General features: G+C 35.9%; 2 protein-coding genes across 2 annotated transcripts in view; both read left to right on the top strand.

The window, feature by feature from the left end:
• The window catches only part of LOC113230287 (ATP-dependent 6-phosphofructokinase), a 14,658-nt gene extending 5,865 nt beyond the window's left edge, over positions 1 to 8,793 (top strand). Inside the window, 6 exon segments of the mRNA XM_026464152.1 lie at positions 15 to 194; positions 2,742 to 2,924; positions 5,086 to 5,155; positions 5,702 to 5,926; positions 7,010 to 7,211; positions 7,890 to 8,793. Coding sequence (XP_026319937.1) covers positions 15 to 194; positions 2,742 to 2,924; positions 5,086 to 5,155; positions 5,702 to 5,926; positions 7,010 to 7,211; positions 7,890 to 8,031 — 1,002 coding nt within the window. The 3' untranslated portion in view covers positions 8,032 to 8,793.
• Positions 8,794 to 13,660: 4,867 nt separating this feature from the next.
• Positions 13,661 to 19,232, top strand: LOC113230203 (translocating chain-associated membrane protein 1). Its single transcript, XM_026464013.1, has 8 exons — positions 13,661 to 13,816; positions 13,908 to 14,096; positions 14,792 to 14,945; positions 16,205 to 16,382; positions 16,780 to 16,895; positions 17,570 to 17,715; positions 17,976 to 18,090; positions 18,647 to 19,232. The coding sequence occupies exons 1-8, from the start codon at positions 13,682 to 13,684 to the stop codon at positions 18,748 to 18,750; spliced, it is 1,137 nt and encodes a 378-aa protein (XP_026319798.1). The 5' UTR covers positions 13,661 to 13,681; the 3' UTR covers positions 18,751 to 19,232.
• The last annotated feature ends 3,390 nt before the right edge of the window (positions 19,233 to 22,622 follow it).

Genomic DNA, 22,622 nt, shown 5'->3' with positions numbered 1-22,622 from the left:
ATAAAAAAACATAGTCGAAAATTATGTTCAACTACATTTAATTATTTGCCAGGTCCGATGTAACCGGCTGGGTGGGCCAAGGAGGTGCGTTCTTGGGCACGAAGCGTACTCTGCCTGGAGACAAGAAGAGCGAAATCGCAGCTCGCATCAAACAATTCAACATCCAGGGCCTCCTCATCATTGGTGGATTTGAGGTGAACATTTCAATGTAAATACATACCTGCTGCAAAAGTGCGTGGGCATCCTCACCAAATAAGATTCAATATTAATGTTTCTCGTCACTATTTTGTGACTGTTAATTGTCCAAAACGTAAACAAAGATAGTTTCCTATTTTGTTAATAAGCATTTAGAACTCTTAATGCTGTAATATGATAAAAATTAGAACAATTAATATTTTACAATATATATTTTTCCTTAACTTCGTTTAATACATTAACTATAAGAAAAGACTATGTTTAAGGTCAAAAATAATTTTATGACATTGGTAACACAATCAGGATCAAAATTTGGATCCAATGGATTATATGCCTTTGAATCGATCCACAGATCGAATCGTATGCTCTTGAATCGATCTCATAAAAATCGTTTCAAAATTAATTTCAATAAAAAAGAAATTTGTCAGCCTTTTTGTCTTCAGGCGGTTAAGATTATTAGCCAGTGAGAAAAGACGTTCAGATGGCACAGAATAAGCGACAATCGCTAAATACCGTAGACTTAGGGCGTGTTTATGCGACCGCATGCACGTGTTCAGAGACCGAACAGTCATGGCAAAATACGCTCTATTTATTTAGCTTTCAGCTGGAAGGCACTAGCTTGTCTTTTGTCTACGCGGTCGCCGAGCGGAGCCCGCTCTTCGACCGGGTGGCGGCCACGCGAAAATTTTCTCGTGTGTATGGGCGCTTATTGTACTTAGATGTTGCCAAACTGCTTTTCTTGCAGGCCAATATAAAATAGGGCTTCAGAAAGAAACTATTTTGTGTAAATTATGAATACGATCAAGACAATTCGATTCGCCTCCATGTTGCCGATCCTCATAAAAATCGAATCGTAAAGTGCACCCATAGATTCCTTGTCTCCGTAGTGCGGTTGTCAAATTATGGTGTGTTGTTGTTAAAGTTGTAAATAAACAATTATTGTTAACATTTTGTGATAGACAATTGAAATCGAAGAATAAGAACCTCCTTTTTTTCAAATTTCATTAAAACAGAAAGGTAGCACACCTTCATTCACACTGTGACAATGACATTAATCATGACATTTCTTTTCATTTTGGATATCTAATTATGATTCGACTATACATCAGAACGTTACAAAAATTACATCATCTGTACAGGGTCAAGAGCACATCAAGCTTAACACTTTTGGTTTAAACCCAACTCTATGCCGCTTACCATAAGAACGGTCCTAAGGGTCAAGCTTAACGTGCTCTTGACTGTACTACAACACACTAATTTCGGTAATCATAAAATTAAATATAATAAAATGAATGTATTTTTAAAATATTCATCTAAATTAATATATATTCTCTGAGAGTTTTCATGCACTTTTGTATTGGAACATCATATAAAAATTATACAATTATAAGAAAAATTAATTCTTTTTCTCCGGGCCTGCAACACTGCATTTGAGGCTTTTCGCATTAGCTTTAACGTTGACTAAAAACATCGTTATGTAATCTGCACACCCGAAAAGATCACAGAACTCTTGGACGTGTCTCGATCCCGCAGCTGGTCGAGGAATGTGAACCAAAACAGTTAGCCTGATTACACGATTCATCCAAGAAAATGATTGAAATTTTTTGAGTTCGTGATCATTACATTTTTTTTTTCATTGGTTTAAGTTCTAGATAGAACAATCAAAATTTATTTATTATAAAGTATAATGAAATAGTAAGTATTAACATAGTACTCGTACAATAAGACAAATACGGTAACGCCATACAAACTTAGCAGCGTGGTGTACTGGCCTATTCCACTAGTTCCCACCAGCTGTCCCCCCTGGTGGAGTTCGCGTTGCATAAGACTGGTCGTCCCAACGCGCCCTTCATTATTATGCGAATGTGTGCGAACGTACACGGCGCGCGGCTGTCGTGCACACATACATGTCGCGCTGTTACTTTGTACAGAATTACCATACTTACCTTATTTTACTATGATATTCAGGTCACCGCGATAGCAAATAGAAACATGAAAGCAAAGCTTAGTCACAAGAAAAAGACTCAAAAACTTACTGGCACAAAGTCATTGTCAATTTGTCATTGCTAGCGAAAGATCGCGTGAGTCCCACGCCGAATGCCGCTAGTACAATGTACTGAAATAGTACAGCCAATTCAAAAAGTTTATGAAACTTGACTTTACGACTCGAGCACATTTTGTATTATACATAAGTTAGTATTTTTATGTGAAATCGAATTGAGTGGGTGCAATTTAGTCTTCATCAGTTGGTTACAACACTATTATTAGAAAATACATATTCAGGAACTGTTGAGAAGACATTTCGTGGTAATTTTCAATTCACGCGAAAGTAATACGTGAAAATGTATTTTGTCGGTAACGTTTTAACGTAATTTTTTTAAGTCCATAGTTATTTGTTTTTTTGTTTGTTTTTTTTTCTTTGATTTCTTTGAAAGTTACATTCTATTGTCACTGTAGCTGCCAAAAGGGGCCTATTGTATTGTGACAACTATAGTATTAATAGCAATAGCCAGAATTAAAAAAACTTATCATTAATAATTTAACAGGCGTATCAAGCAGGGTTGGAGCTATACGAATCTCGCAAGCAGTTCCCGGAGTTCTGCATCCCGCTAGCGATAATCCCATCGACGATTAGTAACAACGTTCCGGGTACGGACTTCTCGCTTGGCGCTGACACAGCACTCAATGAGATCACTGAAATCTGTGACCGGATTCGCCAGTCAGCACAGGTATATTACGAATTACTTTATTTTTATTTTATATGGTACAATAAGTGAAAAGACTGCAAATAATGCTTAGAAATATTACATGTGTAACATTTTAAATCTGACATGCAATTATATTTGTACACAACATTGTAAAAAAAGTTTGTAAATGTAGTAAAAGGAAAAATGTTCAAGAAGGGTGCTCCTCACTTATACGAACATTAAATAAACTAATTTCAAAAGATGTACCGTTCATTTAATATAATTTTTATTTGGTCCTATTTCACTTCATATGATTCTTGTTTGATATAACATTCACATTTTATGAAAAAAATTATATAAAGTTCATATTATATAACAATCATTTCATATATTGTCAATTTAGATAAGTTGACGTTATAATATCACTTTTTATAAATAATAAATTTAAACCCGGCTCGCCATGGTACTTATCTGTTCGATACTAGGCATAGACATATATCTAAATAGACACCGCAAGTGTACGTACTTCGCGTGCCCAATGTAAGTGAAATACACTTAGTTGCCGCTACTACACTTCAGAACGCGCTCGACCGTTATCGTAGATAAACACGAAACGTAGAAAAATGCATAATTGTGCCGGTACAAACTGCAAAAGCACCATAACTGTGGGTAAACGAGTAAACAGGGACGTTTCCTTCCACGGACAAGTGATTTTGTAATCAGAAGATGCATAATTTATTTTAAAAACAATTATTTTGATTTTGTATGAATTTCGAGAAAACAAATATGCAACAGAGTGTTTGCCTCATGATTTGTAATACAATGCGGCTTTTACTTGGTGCGATCCTTTGTATAATACGCCATGAACGAACGCACTTTTGTATAATGCATTCAGTTTCGTGGTACGGCCGCTTGTACATTTTTTTGGCCAAATTTAACATTTAGTTGGTGCGTTAGCCAACACGGTTCTCGATTCTGATCGATTTTGAAAACATAGGGACGAAAATTATTATGACCTTAGCAATATTATAAAAATATTCTATAACTTTTTGTTATCACGTTTAGTAACGTTTCTTTTTTTTTTTTTCAGTTTTGTAGTATTTATTATCAGTAGTGTCAGTAATTTCGATAATTTTTGCAACGCATTGCCTCGAATGTGTAATTTAAAAGCAAGAGGCCATACCTCTTGCTTTTAAATTACACTCCTAGAGTTGTTTTCCTTAATATAGTTTACAATGCTCAATTTTCATTTCGACAAATTATTATTGTTAGACACTTGATAAGATCTATTTACTGAATGAGTCACGATAAAATAATGAAGAATCATGTATGTAACACAGTCGCTGAAAACAAAATAGTTCATATTTCGACCCCTCCTATGTAAAGTATCGTGTGTCGAAATTGCCAAGTTTACAACGGAGCGTTTTAAAGTCCTGAATTCACTGAAATGAGCATAACACGTGAATTTAGCATTTCTCAGTTTTATTCGAGAACAAGTTTTAAAGTAACGAGCTTTGCTGAATAAAACTGAGAAAAGCTAAAGTCACGTGTTATGCTCATTTCAGTGAATTCAAAACTTTAAAACGCTCCCCTGTAAACTTGGCAATTTCGACATACGATACTTTACGTAGGAGTGGTCGAAATATGAACTATTTTGGTTTGAGCGACTGTGTTACATACATGATTCTTCATTATTTTATCGTGACTCATTCAGTAAAGAGATCTTATACCCACCAGCTAGAATTATCTATTAAAAGGATATTACTGTGAATACTAACAATTACATATTTTTGTCGAAACTGTAACTGTACACGTCAAGATATTTTATTGATAGGGGTAGTGGAAATGAAATTCCACTTATCCCAACCAGTCATGGTGTGGTAGGGAAGAGTGGAAAAGAATCCACTTGTCCCCACCAGGGGGGACAGCTTGTAGGGACTAGTGGAATAGGCATACTTAAAGAGCAGCGAAATCATCTTTTCTGATAATCAGGTGATTTTGAGATAGGTCGCTATTCTAGAAAGCCATCGATTTGTTATTATACGATTCACATACTGCTTAATCCATTCATGAAATCATTTCATGAAACGTTTTTCGTATTCTTTAAGAGTTATAATAACGACGTTTTGTAAAACTCCTAGGTGTTTAGTTAAATGTTGCGACTTCGAGAATTGGAAAGTTAATATATATTATTGTTATAAAGGGTACGAAACGCCGCGTGTTCGTCATTGAGACTATGGGAGGCTACTGCGGCTACTTAGCTACATTGGCAGGTAATTATTAAAATATAATCTTTTAAAAAATAAGTTCATTACTATTTAAAAATGAAGTGGTCAAGATACGTATTAGTAGCAGTATAGCTCCTTGTGAAAGTGTTCGTCCAGGGAAGTACTACCACCTTCTGCCGCCAAGCTGTAATGTGAACATTACTGCGTTCCGGTTTTGAAGGATAAGGGTGCTGTTGAAATTACAGGCATACGGGACTTGGCAACTTATGTCTCAGGGTGACAGGCGCGGTGGCAGTGCCTGATCTTTGTGATTTAAAGCTCTGATGGCACTGCAAGTGTTATGGACAGGCGTGACGCTTACGACTAGGCACACGACTTGTTCGTCCCGTAAGATCTCGCGCGACTTGATATAAAAACCCTAATTCGAATTCGCGTCCATAAAACTATACGCCTGACGTAGCTATTTACAATCCTTTTGGGTGTTACATTGTTAATCAGTAATATTCCTTTACTACTACGCGCATCATTATTTGTATGCACATACATTCAAACGTTACATTCGGACGTACCTTCATTATCTTCTTGATTTAGGATTGGCTGGTGGCGCCGATGCAGCGTACATTTACGAAGAAAAGTTCTCGATCAAGGATCTGCAACAAGACGTGTACCACATGGCGTCCAAGATGACTGGTGGCATCCAGCGCGGTCTCATTCTGCGTAATGAAAAGGCCAACGATAATTACAACACGGAGTTCATTTATCGTTTGTACTCTGAAGAGGGCAAGGGATTGTTCACCGCTAGATCAAATGTACTTGGTAAGCAACATACCATACCAACATACAATTAAACGTTATTCATTTATATTAAAAAATATACTTAAATTGATTGTCAAGGGTGAAAACGAAACAGCTATTAGTTGCGTCATACTTTTTAGCGGCATAAAAAGGTCCTCGAAGCAATTTTACTAAAAAGACGCTAGCTAGTAAAATACGTGTGTTAAAAATATGAATCAAATACTCTTTTATTTAATTCACTAATATAAATCAGGCCGGGCAAATACATACTTATTATCAATTGAAAGTTATGAATGGATTGAATCGAAAATTCTACAATTATTTTAAAAAGCATCCCTTAAGGCCGGCGCAGAGTGACGTCGCGGCATGGCACGGCATGGCAAAGGATTTTATTTTTGATTAAGTTATTTTTATCCTTATTTCATCGAGGTTAGAATTCATATTACTTTATTTCGATACCAATATACCGCGGCACGTCGTGGCATGCCGCAGGACGCCGCGGTATGCCGCGGCACATCGTGGCATGCCGTTTCATTCCACAGACGTCCCGCAAGTCACGTCGGTCACAGAATTATGACAATTAAACTAATTGAAATAAGGTTTGAAACTAGTGCGGCGGCGATTTCGGCGAATGGCGCGCAGCGAATGTGCCGCGGCATGCCGCAACGCGCTTCCGCATGCCGCGACGCGCTTCGACATGCCGCGGCATGCCGTGCCGTGCCGCGACGTCAGTCTGCGCCCGCCTTTAAGATATGGATTGTAACAAACAAAAGATTTTTGTATATACTTCGTCTTATAATCATTGGGGGTATGCTTATATGCATATATTCCATCTTATCAATCTTTACAATTTGATCAAATAATTTATTACATGTAAACCGTTAGTTGTATTTCATCACGGATATGTACTTAGAAGGCGCCACGTTAGTTATTATTCTAACTAGTAATAACTCCATGAATTTAATCATATCTCCATAATACTGTTTTTCAATTCAGTGGTGTCAAATGGATAACTACAAATTAGTCAAAGAACATGCCACCAAAAAGTTGTGAATGTTCCGTTTCAACTAATCACTTTCAAAACCATTCTGATACTTATTCCAGGCCATATGCAACAAGGTGGTTCCCCCACTCCATTCGATAGAAATATGGGCACGAAAATGGCAGCTAAGTCTCTCAACTGGTTGGTCGAAATGATTCAGAAAGGTCCCAACAGCACGCCCGATAATGCCTGTTTGCTTGGCATCGTCAAACGCCAGTACAAATTCACTCCTCTTGAAGAATTGAAGGCGCAGACAAATTTTGCGTAAGTTACCGTAACTAAAAATATACCACACAATGGCAACACGTACCATAAGTTACTATTCCTGTTATGAGTAAAAAATTGAGCAACATGGTGACTTTTTAATTTTTTAAATCTATGTCTCCGGCGAAGTGTAGCCGTTTGAACCACTGTTCCTGTGTTGACAAATAATGAATACAAAAAGTGACAACTGTCGTTTTTTCCGACGACAGTTAATACAAATATTTGGTTAAATGGCATCACTCAAAACTTTAAATATTTAGTACAATAATTAGTACAAACAATGATATTTACGGCAACATTCAAAAGTTTGGGTAATTAGTAGAAACAGTGGTTTAAATGGCTAGATTCTTAAAAGTTTGGCTTGACAGATAATTAATATAAATTGTTATTTAAATGGCAACCTTGTGAGAACGTTATAAGTAACACAACATGATTGAAAACCTACGTAATCAATTGACACAAACTTTAATACAACACAGTACAGTTTTACAAAACGCTACATTTGGGGGGGACTTTAATATAAAATATTTTGTAAAAAGTATTCTTTTCTAATCTTGCAAGGTCTTTGCGTCCCAAAGACCTTGCAAGATATTAAATTGTTAATATTTACCTGATAGACAACTTGATTTTGTACACTGAGTATTCAGTATTGAAACAAAAGTTGTGTGCATATTACAGTCAAAGAATACCAAAGCAGCAATGGTGGATGAAACTCCGTCCGCTTCTCCGTATTTTGGCTAAGCACGACTCTACATACGAAGAAGAGGGCATGTATATGACGGTTGAACAGGGGGAAATCGATGCAGAAGACGTCATTTAAACCTAACGTCCTACCCTAGGCATTATAAAATATGCCATAGGCAATCTATGACATTTTTCTTCAGTGTTTGCTATCTCAAATTTATAAGTTGTAAAAGTAGATGTTAAGCAATGTTGATGTGAATCGCATTTTTAGAATTTTTATGTAGGATTTATGAGATTGATTATTGAGCACACACTATTTAATACAAAAATCTGTATTAATTGCCATTTTATTGGGTTCTTTATAGTATTTATTACATTTTGTATTTGGTGAGGCACCTTAAAAGTTCTGTATACACAATTTTGTATTCTTTACAAGTTCCTGGATTGTTTTCATATAATTTAAATTGTACAATTTCTATTCCACTGTTCCACCAACTTTTAACTGTGACCACATGCCAATAAAAATATTTATTATACATTTGTGTAGATAAAAATATAATATGAGGGAAATAGTTGAAATTACTTTAATTGTTATATTTATAATAATATACAACAATATTGAAATGGCTGTGGCATTGCTGTGTATTATTTATAACAAATACTTTGTTAACTAATTAATATAAATCTAGGAACAATTTATTTTTGTTATTATTATGCTTACAAAAACCCTAGGCAGGTTTAATTCGAAATTTACATTTTATTTTGTATGGTACTATTTATCATTTGACTTGTGTATTAAAATTTGTAAGCTTTAAATGTTAGACCGTACGGAAAATTTAATCTATATTCTAGGTTATCTGACAGTATTTTTATGAAATTATTTATGATAACTACAATAAATCGTTGACGGAGATTAATTATGTATGACATTATAAATTACTTATCAAAATATTGGTAAAATGTACCTACCTATTTAAATATTGGAGTACATTTTCATTAAATTGATCAGATATTGAAATGGTTCCGAGTTTAATTTATTTTCCTGTATCTAGCAAGACAAAACATGTGGATTCGTACGACATCATAATACCTACAGCGCCACCAACAATATTAACGAAAGGTGCCGATTTGCTCGATTTTTTGACGATCAACATATTAGAGGATGGAAAAAAATAATAGTCTAAGGTCGACACGTATGATCCTTAGAGTTTCCATAGTCTACGATATGATCAAACAAAACGAGTATATTTTTAAGTAACAGACAATCAACATCGCACTTTGTCGATCAGCACTTGTCGATGTAGACTCGAGCAAATATGTAGGTTTAAATTTCAAATATAAATTTTTCGGAAAATTTCTAACAATATGAAAAAACGAGCCCTGTTCCCCACCACGGGGGTCGGGCTCGGCCTGCGGCATGTGGTCGGGTTCAGTTTACGGGGTGTGCTCACGCTCTTCGGTGGCACAGCAGTTCGTGCTATGAGCGCTTGATGAGGAGGTTGATTCCCGATTTGGGCCAATTTAAAAAACGAACATTTCTATGTTGGTTTTGGTCTGAGTAATCTGGGTTATCGTTGTTTTGGTATTTATACTACAGGAAATTCGGCAGTAGTTTGGCATTATTTCCCCCTAAATACTGGAAAATGGAATCTAACAGAGAGACGGTTGAGATACAACAATGCCTTGGAAGTGTGCCTTACATTTTTACAATTGTAAGATCTTGTACTCATAATCCTTTACGCCTCCGTAAATTACCTCCATGCGATGGCGTGCGGGCGCTTCGGGCTTCGCCCTCCTCGGACCTCGGCCTACGGCTTCGGCACTTACGACTTTGTTTCAAAAAAATTTAAATAATCCTTAATAGCGCCCATATTTAAAAATTGCGAAAATATATTTTCACCACTAATTATTATCAAACAATCTTAGAAATCTTTTCGTGCCAAATTTCAGTCCGAGCAAAACAAGTTTTTACAACAGCCATTTACATAAAAAATTACGCCTATATCGATAAACGGCGGAAACAAAATTTTTACCCCATATTATGATTGAAGCCAAGCCATTTTCTGTTGAATTAAAAGACATTTTTTTATCTATCGCCAAAAAATTTATTATGGAAGCCAAGCGAAAAATGGCGAAAAATAAATGTTTGACCGCTAATTATTATTAAACACTCATGGAGACCCTGACGTGTCCATTTTCAATCCAATTAAAGCAAATTTTTATCTGCCGCTAAAAGAGTTTGTATGGCAGCCATATTGAAAAGAGGCGAAAAATAAATTTTGACTGCATATTATTATATAAAACCTATAGAGACCTCCAAATACCGATTTTCAGTTGAATTAGAACTAATTTTTATAAACGCTTGTTAGGCGGCCATATTCAAAAATGGCTAAAAACTAATTTTGATCATAAATTATTAACAAGCACTCATAGAGTGCCAACCATATGCCAATTTTCAAAGGGATCTGAGCAAATTTTTTCTGCCGTCATCGAACGCTTCTATGACGACCATATTTGAAAATGGCGAAAAACTAATTTTGAGCACAAATTATTATTCGGCACTTCTAGAGGCCTTCATATGCCAATTTTCAGCCGAATCAGAGCAAATCTTTTTCGGCAGTTATTTTTAACGAAAAAAAAAACACTTATATGTCAGCCAAATTAAAAAATCGCGAAAATAAACTTTTGCCCCCAAATTATGATTAAGGACTCCTAAAGACCCTTGCATGCCAATTTTCAGCCGGATCGAAGCAAGTTTTTCTTCGGTCGCCATTTAAAAATCGCCATCTTGATTTTTTTAACCCAGGCAGTTGACCAGTGTTACCCTCTATGACATTCATTCAAGCACCTATCCACCACCTATCTTTAATAGTTTCCGTGATGGGGGGCTTTGAAATTTGTATGGCGGCCATCTTGTTTATTTGAATTTCGAACATTTTTTACTTCCCGCGGAAATTGACCAGGGGGTACCTTATAAAAATGCCTTATAAATATTCCCTCCATATATTATAGTTTTTGCAGACCGTTGATTACTCTTTCATATTTTTCATATTCAGGTCCTTCTCATATTTGATTCTTTGCTTTGGAGCCTATTATAACCATTAGTTTTATTTGAATTCCTATATCTGTCGAGAAATGTGGAATTTTGAAACTGTTTGGCTCACTCAATCATACTTACCATTTTTACCAGTCAGTCTAACTGCGACTACATGGATATGAAACTTTTTTTTTTTTTGACGGGGGAGAAATCTTTATAGATACCCCTGAGCCCAGAGAGACTCAGAGGTTATGTGGGGACTCTCCCTCTAGACTGGAAGGCCTACCCCACTAAAACCCCCCCGGGTTTCCCTCTCGCCGGTTGAGTCGGCTCCGTGGGATCAGTGAACATTCACCACGACGCCGCCCGGCCGCCCTAGCTTACGCCAGGGCTCCCGCGCCAACGGAGGGGCGAGTCGGTTGTCCTCCGACCCGCCCCCCAGACGAGTGAGGCCGTGCAATGCAGGCTCCGGAGTCCCTGTCCAGAGCCCGCTGGTCTCACTAGGGGATCAGGTGAGCAGCGAACTGCCTTCGCCTTCTCCCCGTACGTCTGCGCCGGAGCGCGTGCGCGTCTGCCGCATCCTCGCGCACCCGCTCCGCGGCCTCCTTTTGTGACATAACCTCTGCGCAAAAGGAGTCCACCGCCTCCCAGGACTCCTCGCTATCGAGCATGGCGGCAACCACGCTCGGCAGCGAGAGGTCCTGCCCTACAGTCCCCGTCAGAGTGCGGCGCTGCCCATCCCACCGGCTGCACACCTCTAGGGTGTGCTGCGCGGTGTCATCTACAGCGCCGCACTCGTGGCACAACGGGGACGGTTATGGATATGAAACCTAAGTTAACCATAGAGGCACTGAAAGCCATTTTCACTTAGAAAAGGTAACCTTTTTAAATTACAAAAACTAGAACAGCAAAATTAGCAAATTTGTAAATGTAGTACTGAAAAGTGGTGTACAGGGCGTACACTTACAACATTTTTCATTAAAATGCTTATATCACAAAAAAAATAATCATCCGACTTTTAAATATTTTTTTCTGAATTGTTACAAACTAGGCAACATCCTGTTCCCAGGTGATCGTTGAGTTTTGGGACACCTGTATAATATAATTCTTATTTGAAGGCTCATTATGTTCTATATTTAGACACTCGTAATTATAATTTGAAGTTTTCATTTAGCTTGAATTATAAAATAAAAGTCTATAGCTAAAAGCAATAGTGTAAAACGAGGTTTAAAATTATTGGAAAACAGCGAAAAAAAATCATTGCTAGAAAATCTTAAAAAGATAAAAATTTTAAATATGAGTTTTTCAAAATGGAAATTTTTCCAAGACCCAACAGTATGTATTTGGGCAATGGGCAAAAATACAATTTTTGTATAAAAAAAACTTCGTTTAATTTTCGGCATCCTCAATAAATATTTTCTATTGTGTTTTCATCAACTCCTGTAGTTGGTCCGAGAGTTCACTTGCTATTAAAAGACGTTGAATTTTCAACACGGCGTAGTAGGTATTTCTTCATGTATGCTTCCATACCATTTGCCTTTTATATCTTGATCCTTCTTCCCCAAACTTTTATGTTATAAAGTTATATTTATAATGTTGTCGTAATCGAAATTAGAAATTTTAAATGTTGTACTTTATCGTACTTTCACTTCAAATTCCCACCATTTTCTTTTTAATTGTTTTTAATAATGTATTTTTTTTAAGAGATTTGTCTTTGATACATGTTTTTTGAGCCATGTCATCGTTTAATTATCGGGATCCTCAATAAATATTTTCCATTGTAGTTCTGTTTTCGCTTTCTATTATATAGCTTAGTTCTCTTGTTTGAGTTTCCTAAATAGTCTTTTAAGCGGTGGGAGTCAAATTTACGTTTTCACTTGCTCATAAATCACACAAAAACTTTGAAAATTTTCTGGATAAATTTTTTCATACTTTGGCTTAAAATAAGGACTACAAGTTCTAACTTTCTTCTTTCTTCGTATTTTCTTCATAATATACTTAAAATAAAAATATCTTCGTAATAACTGTACTTGTAACTTCAAAACCCCGCCATTTTTTCTTTTATGACATATTTTAAAAGGAAATCGTTCTGAGTGTGAAAGTTTTAAAGTAAAATATGGTTGCAAATTCATAATAATAATGGAAATCAAAAAGAGCGATTACGAATTTTGATAATGATAAAAAGAAAAATGTAGTATTTTATAAATATTGTGCTGAGTCAGTAATATCAAATTAAAATCTAGCCAAATATTCGATTTTAAGTCGATTGATTACCCGATGATAAAAACACTTTTTGTTTATGACGAATATATTTTAAATTATACCATAGACAGCAACTATTTCCTTTACAGCGGCCTTTCAATACTTTTAAACTAAGTATTATTACTATTTCTGTCAAATTAAATTTGTTAGTTGATTTAAAATATCGTTATCATAATATAATCTGTACTTCAATATGCATATATGAAAAGTAAAAGTATAATAATATTTAGTAAATTAATCGTTAGTTCCGGGTGCCAACACAACCAAACAATCGGTTGACGTTTCACCGCGTACCAAGTGAAAGTTGTCACGTAGGACGAATTTGTGTCAGAAATTATTTTTGTGCGATATAAATTTATTGGCTGCTAATTGGTACGGTATTGTGTTAACGTTGCCTTAAAATTTTATAAAGTGTTGTGTCTTTGTCAAAGAATGCTGCAATTTATATGGTATTATTGTTTTTCAGTTAAGGTTGTTGCCGGGTAAGATGGGTGTAAAACCTGCAATTGGAAGAAAATCTAACAAGAACCCACCTATTTTTAGCCATGAATTTGTAATCCAGAATCATGCGGATATTGTATCATGTGCGGTTATGGTTTTCTTGGTGGGACTGATGGTACAGGTATGTTCAATGGGTTGCCACGTAAGCCGGGGTCCTGGGCGATGTTTCTTGTTATATTCTTTGTATTTTATGTTTGGTGGTTGATTTACAGTCGACAAGTCCAATAGCTAGCTTGTTCATCAGTCTGCATCACAATGTGAGTGGTGTGGAGCCGACACGAGAAGCGCCAAAGGGCGAACCATTCCTCTATGAAGCTGGGTGGAAGGACTCTTGTGCCGTGTTCTTTTACTCGCTAGTGTGCATTGTTATGCACGCTATCCTTCAAGAGTACTTTTTAGATGTAAGTACATGTGTAATTTTTATTCAATTATAGATTATGTTGCTAACAGCTGTTAAATGGAATAAGTCATGTTTTATAATTTTGTGCCTGTCCATGGTTATAAATCTATTCCTACAGCGATCTTCTTGGTTTTAAGTTTAATATAAATTGAAATTAATTCATGAGTAGTTATTCAATTTTAATTGAAACGAATTGTAACAATCCACCTGGTGTTGTTTTAGTAGATAAAATTGTGATACAATAAAAATGTTACGCTCTAGCCACATAGAGGCGGTGGCGCGTTTCAGTGTGGCAGGGTTCTTATTGTACATTACAAAAGTTTGCATGCCTGGAAAGCTTCCGTGGCCGCCTCTGTATGGCCTGAGCATTAATCATCATTCTATTCAGCTAACAACAATAATCCAAATGTTATTATGTATATGTTTTATGCTAAAAATTCCACACATATTAAAAATCTGGCTTCAAATTAGGGAAATCCCCGAAACAATATGAATATCAATTTGATACTGATAACAATATCACATTGATCTTACTTTGGGCACTATGATAAAAACATACACAGAATTGATTAAAAAATTTTGGTTCCTAAATAGGTTAATTAGAGAATTAAACATGGGACATATAATTCTTAACTGTTAAAACCAAGATAAAATTATATTTTCTATTTGTTTTAAATTCATATTTATATTTCATAGAAAATTTCAAAGAAGTTCCACCTGTCAAAATCCCGGTTGAGTGCACTGAACGAGTCCGGCCAGTTGGTAGTGTTTCACCTTCTCACCTTGCTATGGGGAGGTGACGCTATCCTAAGAGAAGGCTTCATCTTCAATATCTCTCAGCTTTGGGATGGTAAGTAATTTTTGCTTACATATGTTTGCACTACCATTTTTACATTTTTGAAATTGTGGCCATTCTATGCATTTTTGAACTTTTCGTGGGTTCACTTTTTGTGCTAAATTGAACCTAAATTACAATACAGCACAGATTCTCTTTACTTATGATATTTTATCATTTCCAACAATTTTTTTGCTGCATTATTACAGTAGATATCTAGTCATAAACATCTCCAAGAAGAGCTTTATTGTCAGTCTAAGCACCTATACACATATACTCCGTATCTGAATACTACGGATATTCTATTTATGATTATCACTAATTACAAAATACCACCATATAATTTCATTTTCCTGACATTTTGAAATGGTTACACACTTCATGGTAACAAGTTGACTGTATGTTAATATCTTACTTCTTTATTATATTGTATGGTAGAGTTTCGAGGCCTAGCTTTGCTGGAGTATAATCTTTTTGTCTCACTCTCGAATTCATGAGAAGATAGAAGTTGTCTATTATTACTGATAATTATTTAGTGAATATGAAAGCCATAACATCTATATACTGTTTATACATATTTAATGTTTATACAAGTATTATCAAAATGTTCATGTGGTTAAATTGGTTTTATAATCAGTGGTTGCATAAGTAATTTATCAGTAAAATTGACTTAATACAGATTTTGTGTTACTATTAATTATGTGTTGCAATCATATCCCCATTTATAAAGTACATTGCAAAATAAATTGGGAAGTAATTAACAGCTGATTAGCTGTTACTTAATTCTGTGTTGTTAGATGTTAAGTATTTCTATCAGAACTATGGAATATTATATTAGGTTTTTGTACTAAATGTAGACTTATTTCTAAATTTCGTTTATTAACAATGTCTATTAATAACTTAAACAACATAAAATATGTAATAAAATAGGTGTGTGACATTTCGTGAAGTGACTTATTTAACTAATTGTAGTGTACTTTCATGTTTTTGTAGATTTACTTCTATAGTAACCTGTGTAATATATGCATGTAACAAAAAGCAGTGGTATTGTAAGTACATCATGTAATAATGCTATGTATGAAAATATCATGAAATCGTGAAATAATCAAGAGCATGAAAACTACACTATATCGGTATATTTAAAATTTCACATCCTTGCTGGCTGCCTCGGCTCCTCGACATTATAAGTCTTTTTGACATCGAAATATGTCTCATTTGTATCATATGTGAATATTGAAAGAAAGTATAAAGAATATTGTTTTCTTTTTGATCAGAATACCCCAATCACCCAATGAGCTTTCTGCTAAAATTATGGTGGATCGTACAAGCTGCGTACTGGATTCACACCGTTCCTGAGTTGTACTTCCAACGCGTTAAGAAAGACGAGTGGGCCGGCCGCATCAGACACGCCGCCGGCGCTTTCGCATTTGTTTTTGCTGCCTATTTCTTGAAGTAAGTATAACTTTATATTAAAACATTAACACAACAACAGCTTAATGCAATAATAACAACACTTACTACATAACTTTTTTAAGACCCGTTAGTTTTTCCTGTGTTGCTGTACACTAGGTGTCAGGTGAGCAACTTGATATCAATAATAAATTTGGTTTTGTTTTTATTTACAGATTTACTTTACCTGCTTGTTATCCAAAGATTGCATGTAAAGCAATAAGACTGCTGTTGTACTTTCCAATAACTTAAGTTCAAGTGATCATTGCTATGTGCACTAATTTAGAAATCACTTAATTCATTCATTATAGTTTCTTATCTATTCGTTTTGAGATATATAGTTGTAGATATATTAGGTGTAAATTTTGAGTTAGGTACTTAATAATAAAGTTTGTTACAGATTCCAAAGAGTGGGAGTTTGCTTGGTAGTGCTCCATTCTCTGGCAGAGTTCGTAACTCACTGCTACCGCCTCACCACGACTCTGAGAGTTGAGCGGGAGGACTTCATTGAGAAACGTGAGTATAATTTCAAGCGCGTAAAATATGCGAATACCTGAAATGCTTTAGTCAACATAGTAATTAGCAGACATTAAATTATGCGGGAGACCTTTTGAAAAAGCACTTTGCTTGTCGAAACCTTTAATAGCATTAAGATATAGCAAAATAAGAGTTGCTTTGTGGAAAAAAATTCTATAAATATTACTTGTTACTAAAACGAAAATGTCGAAATTTTCTCCACATTGCTAGTACAAAAAGCTAACCATATTTATGGCTAATCTGTATTTATTTACATGTTGAAAATCAACAACTATATAACAAAATTAAGCATCTGATATAGAAACGTACATGATATGTATACATATTATTGTGTATCATTTGAAATGCATAAAATGGATTAAAAAAACGTATGTGACACCAGCCATATATGCCAATTAGTGCCAAATACGGTGAATTAATCTTACGCCCTAGATCCCCACATTGTCGTTCGCAGCAGTCTAATATACAAATTTATAAAACAAAAATAATAATAATTTTTGCCAATGTCGTTAGGGACAGCGTGTCTGTCTATGTGTGAATTTTGGATTAAAAGTGAAATTCGTTTTGTTTCGTATGTTTTTTAATTTTATTTTGTTAGTTTAAAACTTACTCTATTATAGAACATGTGCAAACATGTATTTTTTTTCGTGCAGTGCTCGGTTTGGTGAACGGCACAGTGTTCGTGGGTGTGCGGTTGTGCTCGCTGGTGCTAGGTGTGCTGACGTTCTATTTCGGTCTTGCCGGCGCCGCGCCACTACTGCTGCGTGTCGCTGCACTCTCCGTGCTTGTCTCCTTCCAGGTTTGTCCCTGCACTATTTTCTGACAAATGTGCGATGGCTGAGATTGATCAATAAAACTTTGTTTTATATACAATAAGAATATATAAATTTACCATGGAGTTTGTTAAAAACGAAAAACCGTTCATATTGAGGTACACACATAATGTTTGATATTTTAAGTTATATGAAACTTTGTATCTCACTCAACCTTCATCGTCGAATCTAGACAGTTCAAAGTATCTAATATGGACCGATTGTAATAGACGGTATTTGTTCACAGGTGTATCTAATGTTCAACTTCATTTCTGAAGTGATCAACAAACGCCAAGGGTCCCGCCAGCAGGCGCAGAGCAAACCCAAGAAGGAGAAGAAAGAAAAATCCAAGAAAGAGAAAGGTATGCCTGTTGTATTATATTGAAACTGTATAAAATTTTGTTTATCTTATCTGTCCATGTTTATGATAAAATATATGGTTAATACTACTATAAATGTATATACGTATGGTTAGGTATCAACCTAATTTATTATAATTATTAATACAAAGATAAAGAACACTTAGAAAAAAATCCTTCGCTCCGGTCGGATTAGAACCGACGTCTCCAAGCAAACCGTGCCAGACGCTGTGCCAACTAAGCATAGCGTCTGTACTACATAGCTTGCTGTCACAGAAGGCGCTACGGCTAAAAAGTCGTTGAAAACCAAATACTAAGATCGGCAATAAGCACAGAAAAATTCGTGACGTCCGCTGGTTCGTCACGTTGCTTTTGCTAGGAGACGACCGTTCGAATCCGGCCGGATCGAAGGATTTTTTTCTAAGTGTTCGATCTTTGTATTAATAATTATAACAAACTAGTGGACTAATTTGATAAAAAATAATTGAATATCATGGCGGTGAAACATTTTGACATTCAATAAAAATTTAATTTAATTTATGTCATGTTTTGTGTCCAGTAAAGAAAGACAAGGCGCTCGTAGAAGAGTCGGATCTGCCAGAAGTGGACCAGAACACAAACAAGACAATGCGACAACGGCAGCCCTCCGCTAAAGCCAAGTGAGGGCGGCCTAAAGACCTCTACATACGCTCATTTGACAAACTCACTTCATAGGACTTTAACCCAACGTAAAGGAGTCGTTCCACTATAATCACTTCGGTTCATGTCAATCAGTGTTAGTCTTAATGTTGTTTATTAAAGCACAAACATTACTATACGCAGACTGTTCGACAGCATTTACGTACAGCGGAATCGAACATTTCCGTTATATTACCTTATACATGTGTATCTTAAGTGTAGGTAGGGATATTTCAAATTTACGAATATCTCTGTAAGTACTTGATATTTGGTCTACCGTAGCCGTGTCGTATATTATTAAATGTATTGTATTATGTATAAATGACTGTGTCGAAATATTTTGTAAAACCTACACCCGTTTAGACTGCGAACACGCTATTGTCGTTAAAAGTATAGTGGATACAGGGTTGTAAAAATATCTCCTAAAGTGTAAAAAAACTGTAGGGTAAAGTGTTGTTTATATGGTATATTAATAAGGACCTCTAAGTACTGTGTGTTCATACACATTAAACGATGAAAATTCCATTTTATTTTTTGCATTTTAATAAAATATAATCGTCGCGTATCGTCACTAAATTATAATCGATTCCAAAAGATTAAGTTTATTTTTATGATACGTTTTAATATTTGACAGTTTCTATTTTTGTAATGTGTTTTTAATAGATTAACGTTCTAAATCGGTGCTGTCCAGGAATTATTATTATTTAATGTAATTTATTCACTGTATAGTTCTCTGTTGTTGTTGTTCAGGAAGCGGATTAACCGAGAATAAGATTCAATCAATAATTGTTATTATTAAATTATGCGAAATTAAGTTGACGAAATAAATTATTCCTAAATGTGAAAATGTGCTGATAAATTATAATTTTCATGAGAATTGTCAATTTTAAAAAGCTTGATGTTCTTTTATTTTAGAGTAAAAATGAATACAAAAATTTTTGTAAGAAAGCGTTTTGGTTTTTTATTTAGATTGCATTGTCCCTTTTTGCACGAATGAACGAAGGTTGACGTAGCTTACTACACACATCAAAAGTGTCTAGGGATCAAGTACGTTTAAGAGTATTGCTGCAATTAGGGTTAATTATATTAACTTTTTTGTATCGCTATTGATACTTTTTAGTGAGTTTTAACATTTAAATAAGGAATATTGTTTAAAATTCGATAATAAGAAGAAAATCGATTGTCAATGTGGTTTTGTATAAAAATGAGTTATAGCGTTTTGACAAAATCATTACAATATCTGCATCGGAACCGAAACAATTTACATTATTATGAAGAGACGACATCATTTAACCCGAGAAGTGATGATGCGAGCCGTCGGAATGTTGGAAGCTGGTTCCAGGCAACGTGCTGTGGCTTTCACTCTTAACACTACACAGAGCGTCATAAGTCGCCTCTGGACGCGCTATCGCATGACGGGCGGCGTGGCCGAGCGACATGGAGGACGATCTCGCATCACGACTCGCAGACAGGACCGGTATATCCAAAATACTGCTCGACGGAATCGTACCATGACCGCCATGATGTTGGTTACGAGTCTCCACAGCTCCTCAGGCTTGCTAATAACCGATTAAACAATCCGAAATCGTTTACGTGAAGTGGGTCTGCGATTCCGAAGGCCGCACTGAGTTCCACCTATTGCACCCTGCAATCGCAGGACCCGTTTACGATGGGCTCGCGAACACAGAAACTGGGAGGATGAAGACTGGCGCAATGTGTGCTTTTCGGATGTATCCCGCTTCGGTATGAGACCGGATACAAGACGTACTCGAGTTTGGAGAACATCTGGACGTCATGAACGTTTGAGATATTGTCAGGAAGTTCATTCATATGGTGGGGGAACAATAATGATATGGGCCGGTATTTGGATCGGCGGAAGAACCGATCTCATTTGGATCAGGGGTAACCTCAATGCTCAAGTTTACGCAGAGAGGATTGTTTCAGATGTTATCATCCCTTTGCGAGGCCAGTTGGGTGATTCATTTCAACTAATGCATGACAACGCACGTCCACACACGGCTAGAGTCGTAACACGCATTCTTGCCGAAGCTCGTATCAACATTCTGCCGTGGCCTGCTCAATCGCCAGACCTCAATCCAATTGAGCACGCATGGGATATGCTTCAAAGAAGAGCTGTGCCGAGTATGCATACCGTACATACTCTACAACAATATTTTGACTTGTTACAAAAGACATGGGCGGCCATTCCTCAAAGTGATTTTAATGAACTCATCTTAAGCATGCCAAATCGCTGTAATTGTGTGATTCGTGTTAATGGTGGAAATACAGATTATTGATTTTCTTATCTTTACAATAAAAATGAGCAAAATCATCATTTTCGCCATTTTTTTGTCATTTAATTGACGGCTAATTTGAGTTTTTTCCCACAATTTGCAAAAACATCAATTTTAGTTTATTTTAATTAAATATAGGGGTAAGCGGTTAAATAAAACATAAGCATTAAAGTAAGAAGTCGTCCTGGAAGACTGGATTTGGTAAATATTGCTTAAATAATTTTTATTTCAAAAATATTCACTTGATCCCTAGACACTTTTGATGTGTGTATTTTGGCTGAAAAATTACAACTTCAGTTCGATTCAAAAGTGGTGTTCAATGTTGTGACGTGAATAATTTGTAAATTATATCCATCGATTTTGTACAAAAGGGTCAAAATAGTCTTATTATCGTAATCTATTTTGTTGTGAATATTTTTATACCCAAAGAATTATTGACTTTTTATAACATTCTGCATAATTAATATAATTCAAAAAACTTTATAGGTAAGCCTGTACAACTAGTAGTCACCATACTTATCGCATTATACCGGGCACAAGCTTTATGTTCCTATAATAAAGTGCAGGCCACACCGCGAACGAAGCTAATTTAGCTCACGTAACCGAGCTAATTAAACTAACCCAACGATCTCGCTAAGGTATATAAAATAAGCGACTCCTTTCCCCTTCATCCCCACGCATATCCATAGTGTAGCACGTCACTACTTCGTATTTCTTTTTTCCTTTGCTTAGCCATGCGTGCGACTACATGAGCTAAGTTAGCTTAGCGTCGATCGTTCACGGTATGGCCTGCGCTTAAGAGCGAAAAAGATGTGCGTTTTGCGTCGGCGGCTGTCCGAACGGAAGTCTTTTCTGTCCGGCTCAAGCCGATTCGGCGATAATAACTGGTTACTCCCTTAGAATTCTCAAGCTATTACGAAAATCTAATCGTTAATTTCGATGAAATTATTTTAGCTCGACGTAACCAAACTAAAATAGATCCATCTTTTTTACTTTTATTAGATCGAGCTGTATTTAGAATGTGATATTTTTTTTAATAATACTGCATTTAATTGGTTAACATCATCGGTTAACAAAATCACGTGGCTATAGGGACGTGGGAATATACGACTTTTGATAATCACGTATTTTGGTAGTTGATACGATCATACTGGTGTCGACGCTGCTGATTCGCCGTAGCCAAACTTCCTACAGACGCGATCAGAAATTCGCTTAAAGCAAATTCGTTGCCGACATGTTTCAAGCGCCACCGTGTGAGCTGATACGAAACGCACAAGTCTTTGTGGACATGGACTGACTTTTTCTGACCGACCCAATGCGACTCCTTGTCGATAAATGTGGTGATTCCACTTGTGTGCCAGATCGCATTAAGTCGGTGACTCCCTTATGTGCTAGATCACGTCGATTTTTCTGTCCGGCTCAAGCCGATTCGGCGATAATAACTGGTGACTCCCTTAGAATTCTCAAGCTATTACGAAAATCTAATCGTTAATTTCGATGAAATTATTTTAGCTCGACGTAATCAAACTAAAATAGATCCATCTTTTTTACTTTTATTAGATC

This window comes from Hyposmocoma kahamanoa, unplaced genomic scaffold (assembly GCF_003589595.1).
Source record: "Hyposmocoma kahamanoa isolate Upper Pololo Valley unplaced genomic scaffold, ASM358959v1 63, whole genome shotgun sequence".
In the NCBI taxonomy this organism is placed as follows: domain Eukaryota; kingdom Metazoa; phylum Arthropoda; class Insecta; order Lepidoptera; family Cosmopterigidae; genus Hyposmocoma; species Hyposmocoma kahamanoa.
This window is presented reverse-complemented; position numbering and strand designations above follow the sequence as displayed.